Here is a 13,494-nt window from a genome sequence, read left to right as displayed (position 1 = left end):
TGAACAGTTCTATCACTTTCTAGCTGTGTGACCCCAGACAAGTTTTCCTTCTCTAACCTCAATCTAGTCATCTGTAAAACAGGAACAATAAAACCTATCTTATAAATATACAAAACACATAAACAGTTAGTATATAGCAAGCAACTATTAAATGTAAGCATTTTCATGTGCCTTTTCTCCTCAGACAGAACAAAGGTCATTAAAAACAGAGCCTTTCTGGGACTTCCCTGGTGGCTCAGTGGTTAAGAATCCGCCTGCCAATGCAGGGGAGACAGGTTGGAGCCCTGGTCCAGGAAGATCCCACATGCCACGGAGCAACTAAGTCTGTGTGCCACAACTACTGACCCTGCGCTCTACAGCCCGAGAGCCACAACTACTGAGCCCGCGTGCCACAAGTACTGAAGCCCACGTGCCTAGAGCCTGTGCTCCGCAACAAGAGAAGCCACCGCAAGAAGTCCGCACACCGAAACGAAGAGTAGCCCCCGCACACCGAAACGAAGAGTAGCCCCCGCTCGCCGCAACTAAAGAACGCCGGCGTGCAGCAACGAAGACCCAACGCAGCCAAAAATAAATTAATTAATTAATGTAAAACAAAGAGCCTTTCATATTCACTGTAGTAGGAATTTATCTATCTATATTCTAATAATTATTCTATTCCACTAAATTTAAACATCAATTTTTTAAAATGTGAATTACCTCCGTAGTTAATGCTAGATTCTGGTGTGTTGGAGATATCTAGGAGTGACCCTATAGAAAGGGAATGTTCAGCTGACGGGCGCTTACGGGGAGGGAAAGGTGACATGTCTGTCTCTCTTGAAAGCTGAGCAAGTGTCTCTTTTAAACGACGTCTTTTGCGATTGCTGTTTGGGGTATTTAGAGAAAGCAGTGATACTGATTTCTTGAGCTCAGGTGTATTAGCCTGCAATCAAAAGCACAAAAGCTCAATTTTACTTCAGTGGTTCTTTACTGAGACAGGAACAAAAGAAAAACATATTTACGAGTCTGACAAAATCGGGGTTTTGCACAAGAACTGTACATCTATATACTCTTCCATGTAATTCAGAAGCTTCATGAAACATAATAATCAAAGGAGCATTGTAATTATCTAACCCTTAACACCTAATGCTTTTTCTCCATAGCACTATTACTATTACATATTCATCTGTAAGCTTCTTTATTGTCTACTCCCCATTAGGCCATAAACTCCAGGAAGACAGAGACCATTCATATTTCATTCACCATATCTCTGGCATTTAGCACAATGCTTGGACATAGTGCTCTCCAATATTTGTCGAATACCACTTGATTTTAGGAGTTCTCTTCTGAAATCTAAGGCATATTTTTTAAACTTTATGTCAGGAACCTTACATTGAGAATAAAAGAGTCCAAAGAGAACACAACAGAGTACATATTTAGATTTTATAGAAACACAATAAATCCACACCTTCACTTTCAAATATTCCATTCAAAATTATTAAATCTTGAACTGAAGTAAATTTTCCTTAAAGCCTGCTTCTATACCTTTATGTCACATTTTGGTGAATGATACTACTTTTCACCAAGATCCAGCATCCAGGCTGGATTTTTCCTTGCCTATATTCCTTCTACTACAGTCATTTTTAAAATGCCATCTCTCCCCTTAATATTCTTCAGTGGTTCCAATACGTACAGGACAAATCCAAACCCTTAAACATATTAAAAACTTGATTCTGCCTATCTAGTCAGCTTTATCTGTTGGCCTTCTTTCCCACACTCTTTTCCAAAGCCATACTAAACTACTTGCTATTTTAATGTACTTTCAAGTTTTCATTCCCTCTCCCACCTGCTATCTAAGATGAATGTCCTTACCAGGTTAGTCTAGGAAGCTGGCTCATATTTATTTGCTCTTTCAATTGCGCCTGAGTCTCTCAGAGTGAAGCTAGTTAGAATACATACATTACTCAATTAGAGCACATTTCTGCACGTCTCTCTTTCCTTTAAGGTTCTAAGTTTTTGAAAATAGGGATGTTACTGTTCATGATGGTATTACCAAGAATTTGCACAGAATGAAAATCTACATAGACTATTACTCAATATCCAACTGTTTAATTATTCTGAAACCCCTAAATATGACAAAAAAGATGACCTGTGTGCTAATTATACTATGCTCTTTTGGGATAAAAAAGTGTCATCTTTATACAATCAAATTCACAGAATAAATGACAAAAGGGACAAAAAGCATACCTTTTCATATAAATACATAGTTTCTCCAGCTCGGGCATCCATCTGAATGCTTCCCCAGAACCACTAGGGGAAAGAACATTTTAATTAAGAATTTATCTCATCAGATAAGCTATCAATATTACCAATGTTTTTTAAAAACCAATCTCATTCTAGAATTACTTGCCTCTTGCTTGACAACATAAAGTTTCTTTGAAGGTTCAAATGGAAGTTCTTTTACTATATTTTCTTCAACTATAAGGTGAGTGCATCTTTCATCTCCAACAGGTAAATAGTTTCCTCCTAAAGAGGAAAGCATACAAGCATACATAAGCCCAACTATTTAGCCCCAGGCCCAAATTTTTAAAGAGGCATATTCACCTCCTGATCGCAGGAGTAAGCAATAAAATACACATAACTTCTAAATTATGCTAAATTCTACCTTGCATTTCAGTCATTTCTTCCATATTGGTTTTCTCTTCATCTGAAAATCCCAGGAAACTTAAAATGCAATCTTGAAATGGAGGAACTTTAAATTCATTTCTAAATTCATCAAATGATGCACAGAAATCCCTAAAAACAAAACACACTCTTCTAAAACCAGCTCAACTGAAATTCAATAAGTTAGGCAGATTAATTTATAAATCTACGGTAATTCTCAAGGTTTTAGCATAACCTATTTACTGAAAATATTTTACATTTGGTCCTGAAATGTTCATAAAAACCTCAGTTAAAAAAAAAATTGACGTGTCCTCAGTCATCCCAGAAGTAACAACATCTCACAAAGTTTAATCACGGGTAATCTTTACAAGATGCAAATCTCTGCTCTGTACATGAAATTTTATATGCATTCCAGGAGTTCTATAGTTTCATAAAATCTTAAGTAATAATGAAGTACAACAGCAAGGAATTATGAGATTGTAAAGCTTAACAAGGTTACGAAATGCAATCACCACTTAAAATGTAACCAGACAAACAGAAAATAAGAAAAAATATGGCACATCCCAAACATCCAGATGCATTAAGCTATTACCTGATAATTTTAGAATGTTCTTAATGGTTATTAAATTATTTCACAAAGTGAAGTTCAAAGATATCATAGATGTCTTGCCATTTTCAATTTTTTATAAACAAAACTTTGCTCCTCCTAGACTTTATTCCCTAAGCTTCACAAAGACTAACTTAATTTTTTATATACTAATCTATGAATTTTGGGCATGTGGGTTTATCTTCATGACACAACGTGACTGATTCACATAATTAACCACTGAATTTCTAAACACTTACTGTTCATTCCGCCTTTCCCAAGCTTTATATATCCATTCTGGTTTCATAATTGGAGTACCCAGGCTCACAGCTATCTAAAAACATAAACATGTTTATCATTAATTATATGGTGAATTTTTACCTTAAATAACTGCATTCATGCAAGTTATAAGCAATTATATACATACATTTTGCACAGTCTTAGATCATTGTTCATCTGCTTTGTAACAAAATATAAAGAAAAATTAACAGAAAAAACTATCTTTCCATCATACAATTTAGGTTAAAATAACTTTGAAACAAGTTCCATGATGTCCAAACTGTTTCACTGTATTTTAAATAAATACATCTGTGAAGTTAATTAAGTTCATCTTTATTACATTTCTATTTCTCTTTGTGTTTACCTCCTTGGAAGTACTAACCCCCAAGACAGCAGTAAGAGTAAGAGAAAATTTCCGATTAAGTCATTAAAACCTTAGATATGAATTGTAAGTATACCTCCCAGGAATTCAACAATACCCTAAAATTACCATTTGCTACATAAATACACTGATGGAGGGTGGGAACAAAGTGATAAACTCTTCCTAACATATTCAAGTGCAATCTTAAACTAAGACTTTAATCCCAATGAAAGTATTTTCTCCCATTCTTTTATAATTTTCACAAGTTAAATCTTGGAACCATTTTATAAGAACAAAGTTCTGCTTTAGATAAGAGAGAAATATCTGCCCTCATGACCTTCTGACTTCCTTATTCACCACTGCTCACAGTAATCTTTGCTAATATTATTCATCTGCCTAAACTGTTATCCACCTACCAACCTCCACAATCCCCATCATCTTTTAAGACCTAACTCAAGTTCCACTGCCTCCTTCAAACCTCAGGGGCCACACTCCTATGATTTAAAATTTTTACTAAATGTTCCTAGAGCAAAAATTGAATTTCTCATCCTCAATAAATTATGGGGGAAATAGACAGGATAAGAGCACTACTGTTAAATCCATCCTCAAACAGTGCTATATTGAAATATACAAAAATACCGAAGTTTACATACCCTGAATTTTTCTCCTTGTGTACAATTTGCCACCAAATGTGTAACTTTTGAATTAAAGTCTTTTCGAATAACTCCACCCATGTGATGAACCAATGTCACCAATCTGACCTCAAAAGAAAATGTAAACATTGACTTTATCATTAATTTGAACAAAATTTTAAACTATGTTTATAATTCATTTAGCATTTACTGAATACTTTCTATTTATAAGGTACATATGTGAATTTTTATAAAGATAAATTTTATGTCAAAAAAATTAAAGGTTCATTTGCCTTACTGGCACAGGCAAAATTATACAGAGATAAGCTAGTAAAGATGATCACACAAAACTAAGTTAATTAACAACTGGCTTTTACACAAGTAAGAAAGTAAATATATTACTTTTTGGAGGGGGGTGAAGTAGAAAAGAATAGCATTATTGCTTTGCCAAGCAAAGGGGGATATATCGGGCTCATGCCTGGAAAAACTGTGTGTCCCAGTACATTATTTTTTTAAAACCAGGTTGCCATCACACCAAGATTCTTCCCACAAAATTAGAGTAATACCCCATTAGCTCCAACATAAAAAATTTTATGGGTCAAAGAAAGAAGTTTCTATGAATTCTCTAGAGCAATGAGAATGCTTTAAGGCTGGACCTGCATAACAAAAAATCACAATGCGTAAACAAAAACTTCAAATAATGTGGCTGATGTGATACTTAACAAAAAGACAGTTTAAACAGATTAGATAGTCATGAAATTTTTCTAATTCACATGCCAGCTATCCTAGATGAAATCTGTTTCTCTACAAGGCTCTTCAGAGTATTTCTTCACAAAGTTTAAGACCTAGTATATTCATAGTAATTTCTCCTTCAATGTTTTAAAAATAAAACCATGATATAACTACCAAAAAAAAAGCTAATTTAAATTTATTTTGCTAGAAAAAATATTCTTTGAATAGAATGTTTTAAAATACTTACTAGTTCTTCTTTCTTCCTGAATCCAGTAAAACATAGTACTAGATTCATCATGCTTGTACAATAGAGTGGGCGACATGAAAATGGCAAAGGCTGAAGGATACAACAATTTTAAATCTGTGAGCTTCTTTACAGTAAAAATAGAACACATCTTTCTCAAGCTAAACGTATTTCCCTCTCTTGCCAATTAACTTTCCCAATCCAAAGATATACTTCCATCTTTCAATATGCAACAAATAGCAAAAACCCAGTTTCACAATAAAAATTTCCCATGATTCCCATATCGTATTTGATACATATCATCTAGACACACTTTACTACTGGCAAATAAAACATAAATATTCATACCCAAACCTTTATTTCCAAAATGTACTTTGACACAGATGAAGTATTATATGGAAAGATTTCCATACGTTACTGTAAATGCTTCAAATTAAAGTTAAAAGAAGTCAAAAATAGTTTCTAATAAATACTAATAATACATACACTTGAACCAAATATGATTCCAATTTTTGAGCTAAAAAATGGAGATAATAAACAATTTAACAAATGGTTTTATCTATCTATACATGAAAGAAAATGGTTAAAAATATATATTGAATTTCCACTATTATACAGGAATGTTCTTTTCCATAATTGTGGCCTTTAAAAAGTTTATGTGGTTTCTGAAAGCAACACTTCTGAATCAAAACAGAGAATTAAAGATTATCATGTGCTCATTACTAGTATCTATAACAAAAGAAGCACAAAGACCCAAGCAATTTAAAGTTAAGGCAAGCTTAAGAATACCAAAACAGAGCAATAAAAACCAAAGAATAGGTATTTACTACAACTCTTACATTGAAATGCTATTTAAAAACAAAAAGCTAAAGTAGGACTTCCCTGGTGGTGCAGTGGTTAAGAATCTGCCTGCCAATGCAGGGGACATGGGTTCAAGCCCTGGTCTGGGAAGAGCCCACATGCCGCAGAGCAACTAAGCCCGTGCGCCACAACTACTGAGCCTGCGCTCTAGAGCCAGCAAGCCACAATTACTGAGCCCACGTGCCACAACTACTGAAGCCCGCGTGCCTAGAGCCTGTGCTCCGCAACAAGAGGAGCCACCACAATGAGAAGCCCGCGCGCCGCAACGAAGAGTAGCCCCCCTCGCCGCAAATAGAGAAAGCCTGCACGCAGCAACGAAGACCCAACACAGTCATAAATGAATGAATGAATAAATAAATAAATAAATAGCTAAAGTAATTTCCCTAATTTTAAATCATGCAGAAACTGATAAAAATGGAATTGTGGTACCAGTTCTGTGTGAAGGAAAATTAAAGTTTATGTATATGTACACATCTTTAGAACTCAAGTTTAAGCAAACTACTACTTCCCAAGATACTGCAGGTATTGAGACTAAATATATGTAAATAATATTGTTTAGAATTAAAGGACTATATTAGAGTAGCCACTACTATTCCTATCCTAAATATTCACATTCTCAACAATTAATGAAATTTTTCTGCATAAAAATTCTTTAATAAAAATGTAACCTTGAGAAGTTATAATAAGCGTATATTCTTTCTTACCTCTCCTTTTTGTGCATAGTTTAATACAACTGGTGGTCCAATAACTCTACAGTCAGTCTTGTATAACTCATTAAAGACAGAATCCTGGAAGTCCATGACTATGAATACATTTTCAAATTCTGGAGAATCCAAACTTTTAAATTCTTCAACTGATTCCATCTTCACAAATGGCACTTTAATTTCCTTGATTTTTTTCACGGAGTTATTAGAAATAAAATATTATAAAATTAATTCATGTGTCTCTCTAAATAAGACCTAAAAATCAATTCAATATCAACATTTTTATATTTGTAGAAGTTTAAAATCATACAATAAGCATTATACTTAATAGTGAACAGTCATATTTCTTTACTTATGTTTTTATATAAACGTATCTCCATCCATATTAAGATCTTAAATTTTGAAGATTATTATAAAGGTAGTCATTATAAAGCATCTAGTATGCATACAAAATAAAGATGATGAATTTTTAAGTACACGTATTTATAGTAAGATGCATTAGAAAGATATCCACTACTGCTCTTTATTCTGATCAAGAAAATGATGCCACGCATATAGTTCTTCCTGCACAAACTGTTTTCAGAAAAATAGAAAAAATACTATGACATGCAACATCTACAAAAAGGATGGAGTTAACTTAATGATTTCAGTATATACAAGGGAAGTAAGAGAAATATATGAAATATGTAGGCAGTTGCAGCATGGCAAACACAGGATAAAAAAGGCAAGTTAGTGTTTAACACTTTATACTGTAGATCTATGAAAAAGAATGAAGATATTTCGGTATCTATATGCCTCCCGTTTTTAAAGAACAGAACCATTTAAAAGAAAATTCAAATGGGTCAGTAAATTATTTGGGATTTATTTGCTAGGCTGACGTGTAGGGCTGAATTGTGTATATCCAAAACTCATGCTGAGGTCCTATAGGGATACCTTAGAATGTGACTATCTGGAAATATGGCCTTTCAACATGTAATTAAGGTTAAATGAAGTCACAAGGGTGGATCCTAGTCAGATTGGATTAGTGGTGGATTGGTGTCATTATAAGAGGAGGAAATTTGGACACACGAAAGAGCAGAGATGTGCATGCACAGAAGGCTGTGTGAAGATATATGAAGAAGGTGGCAGCCATCTACAAACCAAGGAGAGAGGCCTCAAGAGAAATCAAACCTGCTGACACCTTGATCTTGGACTTTTAGTCTCCAGGAAACTGAGAAAATACATTTCTGTTGTTTAAGTTGCCCAGTCTGTGGTATTTTGACATGGAGGCCCTCACAATCTAGTATAACTGGTATAGAGAGTTAGATATATTTCACATGCTGAGGTAAATTCCCTGATGACTGTCAATTATTGTGATTTGTAATTCTGGAAATAAAGCAAGAATTTAGAATAAATATAAAATTATTGAGAAAAAAGAAGCTAAAGAGTTTAAAGTGTCATCTTCATAAATGCATAAATGGAATGTCATTTAAATCTAACAATGCCAAATTACTTTATAAGGATTTCATTATTTATGAAACATTATATTTTTGGGTTTCAGAAACACCCAAATTTTAAAATAAATGTAATAGTTTCTATTAATCTAGCTTCAGAGTGCTCAGAGTATAACTTGTGCCTAATTTAGGTCCAATCACCATGAGTGGACTCTACAAATACAATCAAAGGAAGTGCAGCATGCCACATGCAATGAAATGCTTGACCTACCATATTAACAATACTTTTTATAAATTTTTCATCCGATTTTCCAGGACAACTTTCTTTTATCTTTATAACAGGGACTTCCATTATTTTAATAGTCTGTGGAAAAGAGACTTAAGTATGAGGTTAAGAAAACTATAAATTTATTTATACACAGATGGAAGAAAAATATTTAAAAAAACCCAAAAATCTAAAAACTAAATTCCCATACCTTTAAGGCTTTTATAAGTTCTTCTTGTTTTCCAGCTTCTTGAACTAATATTATTCTTGTTTCAATCTGAGGCATTTCTTCTATTAAAATTAAAAATGTTTAAGTAAAACATTTTTATTCACTAACATCAAAATCAACAGCACATGCAACTTTAGGAAAGATCCATTTATACAGTGAAAAAGGAAGAACTGGCTCTTCTCCTGACCAGGAGAACAATGTTGCAGCTAGACTGCCCTCACATACGGAAAAAGCAATATCCAACAAGATGCTTTCACCTTCAAATTTGGGAAGCATTTATCCAAACAATAATAAAAATCTAGTGTAAAGAGTTTCTGTTAACAAATTTTTACTGAATACCTGTAGCCTAGCTTAACAGTTTTACAGTTAAATCATAAGAAAGTTACTAGTCAGTAAGTTTAGGATTAAAATAGTGATTTGATATTTTAAAGCAGATAACATGTTTACCTTCAACATATGAAGTAGATCCAATAAATAAGTTTTCCTTAGAAGTTTCAGTAACTTTAGAATCCAAAATGGAAGAGTCTGCCAAGCTTGTACTCCCAGTAGTGGATGTTAATGCACTATTTTCAGCCATTATTTGTACTCTTCTGCAATGGCTGAAAAAAACAAAATTTGAATAAAATTACATGAAACAAACAATTACTGGGCAAAAACAAGCATTATACCTAGAACTTATAAAAAGTATCACTACCCTTTTTTTTTTAATACTGAACCAAACAAAGTCACTCAACTTCTCTGAGCCTCAGTTTGCTCTTCTGTAAAATAAAGATACTAATAACTGACTCACAGGGACACAGTAAAAATAACAATGTACCGAAAGTACTCAGATATTACCTGACAGTCAAAAAGTACTCACAAAGGTACTCATAAATACTATGCTACCTCTCCACTCCATACCTTTGCCCTCAACCAAACTATTTCTCTTCCTGTGTTCATTTATAATACCATCATCCCCCAAATAATCCCAGTCAAAAACACGATCCAGCCATACTCTTTCATCTGCCTCATTCGCCCTGCCCCAAAGCATCTCTGTATCTCTGGGACCCAGCCCCCCTTTCTGTGGCCAATGTCACAGTGGCCACTTGGTCAAATACAACAGTTCCAAACAACTTTATCACCAGTTTCTTCAGCGGTCACTTTCCACATGGTTTTCAGGGTATGCTCCTAAAAACAAATGTGACCATATTATTTCGCTACTTAGAACTTCCATGAGCACTGCTCCCTATCCGATCAAGTTCAAATTCACCATCCACTTTACACTTTAGTCCTAGCCTACCTATTTAGCCTCATCTCCTGTATTTCCCCCAGTCCACATCGACTGTATGCTCCAGCCACAAAGCATTTCCCAGCATTTTTCAAATACAGATCATAATTTACTCCACACCTACTTGTATTTAATAGTGCTCAATTCTCCACCTATCATGTCTTTCAACCCCTGACCCACCACTCTTGACTTATCCTCTGTAGATTCCTCCAAACCTCTCATGTATAACTGGACTGCTCCCTTACTTGTATTTTTATATTACTTTACAAATGTCTAAAAGATTTCACGAGACAATTAACACATGTCAATAAGACTCTGGACTATTAAAGAAAATCTTTGTTTTTAAATTTCCAGGACTTAAAGAGTTGAAAAGTTAAGCAAGCAGGGAACAAAGAAAAAGTTGAATAGATCTTCATCAATTTAAATTGGGGTTTTTACATAAGTTTATTATCTTGAAGTAAATTTCCAGAATATTGGGCAAATATAAAGAGAAAGCCCAATCTTATCTGGAGGTCTATGCCTGATCTCTTTCCTACTTTTTCAGAATAATAAAATATACAAATAACTTCCACCAGATTTTTAGCAAAGTAATAGTTTCAGGTATCATTAGCAGCATTTCGGCATGGTGATGTCAAATAGTGTAAATATGTACATACTAATAACAACAGACCTAAGCGCAATTATTAGGTGCACACTTCAAAGACAAGCAACTCAGCTTCCTGTCTCAGCTCTGCACTTAGTAGGTTAAGCCTCAGCTTCCACATCAGGAAAAGAAATAATAGCACAACTCAAATCCAATTGTGATAAAAACTGAATAGATGATGTCTCTAAATGAGTGACGATTATTCATTCTCATATATACTCACAATGTGGACATTTCTCATTGTCTTACCAAACATCCACGGCAATCATTATTTTAAGGCTCTCCAAAGGAGTGCTCCAATAGTTGTTAATAAGAGCCTTTACTTAGAATCAATGATAAATTCTATCCAGCCCTTATTTTTTTGTTAAGTCTCACACTTAAATGTTTCCAGTGAAAAAGAAAGGCTCTATCTAAACAGGCTTTCATTTAAAGTCCCCTTAAAAGAATGTTAAAAAGAAAAACCGGGGCTTCCCTGGTGGTGCAGTGGTTGAGAGTCTGCCTGCAGGGGACACGGGTTCAGGCCCTGGTCTGGGAGGATCCCGCGTGCCGCGGAGCGACTGGGCCCAGGAGCCACAACTACTGAGCCTGTGCGTCTGGAGCCTGTGCTCCGCAAGGGGAGAGACCACGATAGTGAGAGGCTCGCGCACCGCGATGAAGAGTGGCCCCCGCTTGCCACAACTAGAGAAAGCCCTCACGCAGAAACGAAGACCCAACACAGCAAAAATAAATTAATTAATATCCTTAAAAAAAAAAAGAAAAACCAAGAGATGAATTAACCTGCCTTAAGGAATGTAGGAGGAGGGAGACTTTAATAAATCAAAAACACCATGAGTTTACATTTTTCACCTATGCCTCTCTGTTTAAAGACCATCAAAACAGGTAGGTGATTGGGACTTCCCTGGTGGTCCAGGGGCTAAGACTGCGCTCCCAATGCAGGGGGCCCAGGTTCGATCCCTGGTCAGGGAACTAGATCCCATATGTTGCAGCTAAGAGTTCGCATGCCGCAACTAAAGATCCCATGTGACCCCAACGAAGATCCTGCACAACGAAGATCCTGGGAAAACGAATATCCTGCATGCCACAACTAAGATCCCACGCAGCCAAAAAAAAAAAAGGTAGGTGATTAAAAATTAAAATTGACTGATGACACTGTATGTGATCAATTTACTGCCAAAACAGTTTTAAAATTTAGAAAAAAGCTGCATGCTAAACTCATCACATATCAACAGTCTGATTACAAACTGAAATACACTAATCACTTTTTCACATTTATGTATTCTGTAAGTTTTTATAACAAACACAAAAGGATCAGTGTTCATAAACCCATACAGATTACTTCTCATCTGAGAACATACTCAAGGAACTTCTAACTAAATATAACTCATGCCTTTTTTCATCACAAAGATAAAATTTGTCATTTAAACAAGTTTTCTTTTACTTATTTTTTTAGGCAATCATCTTTCAGGGTGGAGGAGCTAAACGCCTTCCTGGGTATGTTGGTGGTGTTACAATAACACTGCTAACATTACATAACACTGTGACTAACAATATTTATTTAACGCTTAATATGCGGCATTATTCTAAACTTTTAGACATTGTTCTAAACCTTTTACTTGTATTCATTTAATCTTTGCAACAATCCTAAGAGGCAGGTACTATTATCATATTCCTCTTACAGGTAAAGAAACCTAGAGCGGAGAGATTAATTCCCCCCCAGGTCAGAGTGTTGTTAGTGGCAAAACAAGGGTTCAAATCCGGTCTGATTCCAGAGGCTGCGCTTTTAACCATTAAGCCATACCCGTCTGTACGCGGGGTGGGGCGCTGGAATGAGCTGGCGTTTTATCTTAAATACTGAAAACTAAAGAGAAGACGCCAAGAAGAATCCAAGGGTGAAACCACTAAGTAATCTGAGATAAGCCCCCAAAGGGCGCAGCTGCCGGCCCCCAGAGCCGCAGAGCCCACTGCGGTTTGCCAAGACCCCTTTCCCGACAACTCCCCACTTTGCCCAGAAACTCTTTCGGAAGAAATATTCAACCAGGTGAGCGGTGACGACGCACAGCATCCAGGCGGACCTCGGGCTCCCACTCCGCATCCCGGCCCCGATGTTGGGAACGCGGCGGTGTGGTTCCCAGAGCCGGGAAGCCAAGGCTGGGAGCTCCGGAATTCGCGGTCACCGGGGCGGGGCCGTGGGACACAAGCAGAGCGGCCCACTGCTCCAGGGACGCCGGCCCTCTCCCACCTCCGCCACCCGCACCCACAGAGCCCTCACCACTCTCAAAAGACGCCCTGGAAGTTCCACCTTTTCAAGAACCGACCCTTCTCACTTTTACCGCCATTCCTCGCCGCCGGCGGCCGCAGCCAATTCAAAAAGTGACCCGCAGAGGGGCGGTGATTGGCCGCCGCTCTCCGCCCACCTCCCCGCAGGTGCCAACCGATTGGTTGTGCGTGTGTTTCAAATAAACCCAACGGCTCCGACGTCAGAACGTCCCGAATTTGTAGAGAAGTGCCCGGATGTTACCAGGAGGTGGTAGTAATGGCTCCTGGGGTTCTGTGGGAGTAGCAGGTGTGTTTGTGACTACCGCTTGTTTACTCAGTAAACATCCCGTTTCCTAAGGAAA

The 13,494-nt window shown here is 36.4% G+C and overlaps 1 protein-coding gene across 2 annotated transcripts in view; it reads right to left on the bottom strand.

The window, feature by feature from the left end:
• ECT2 (epithelial cell transforming 2) overlaps nt 1–13,264 on the bottom strand; it is a gene marked incomplete at its 3' end in the record, with an annotated part of 64,477 nt that extends 51,213 nt beyond the window's left edge. For both annotated transcript variants that reach the window (XM_082655609.1, XM_082655608.1), the window contains exons 1-12: nt 13,146–13,264; nt 9,414–9,565; nt 8,949–9,028; nt 8,744–8,836; nt 7,040–7,222; nt 5,478–5,567; nt 4,520–4,627; nt 3,487–3,560; nt 2,642–2,772; nt 2,387–2,502; nt 2,224–2,286; nt 697–919 (exon numbers count right to left, since the gene is read on the bottom strand). In XM_082655609.1, coding sequence (XP_082511735.1) covers nt 697–919; nt 2,224–2,286; nt 2,387–2,502; nt 2,642–2,772; nt 3,487–3,560; nt 4,520–4,627; nt 5,478–5,567; nt 7,040–7,222; nt 8,744–8,836; nt 8,949–9,028; nt 9,414–9,543 — 1,291 coding nt within the window. In that variant the 5' untranslated portion in view covers nt 9,544–9,565; nt 13,146–13,264. The remainder of the gene's footprint in view (nt 1–696; nt 920–2,223; nt 2,287–2,386; nt 2,503–2,641; nt 2,773–3,486; nt 3,561–4,519; nt 4,628–5,477; nt 5,568–7,039; nt 7,223–8,743; nt 8,837–8,948; nt 9,029–9,413; nt 9,566–13,145) is intronic.
• Nucleotides 13,265–13,494: the final 230 nt, after the last annotated feature.

This window comes from Grampus griseus (assembly GCF_964374135.1).
Source record: "Grampus griseus genome assembly, chromosome: 5".
In the NCBI taxonomy this organism is placed as follows: Eukaryota; Metazoa; Chordata; class Mammalia; order Artiodactyla; family Delphinidae; genus Grampus; species Grampus griseus.
This window is presented reverse-complemented; position numbering and strand designations above follow the sequence as displayed.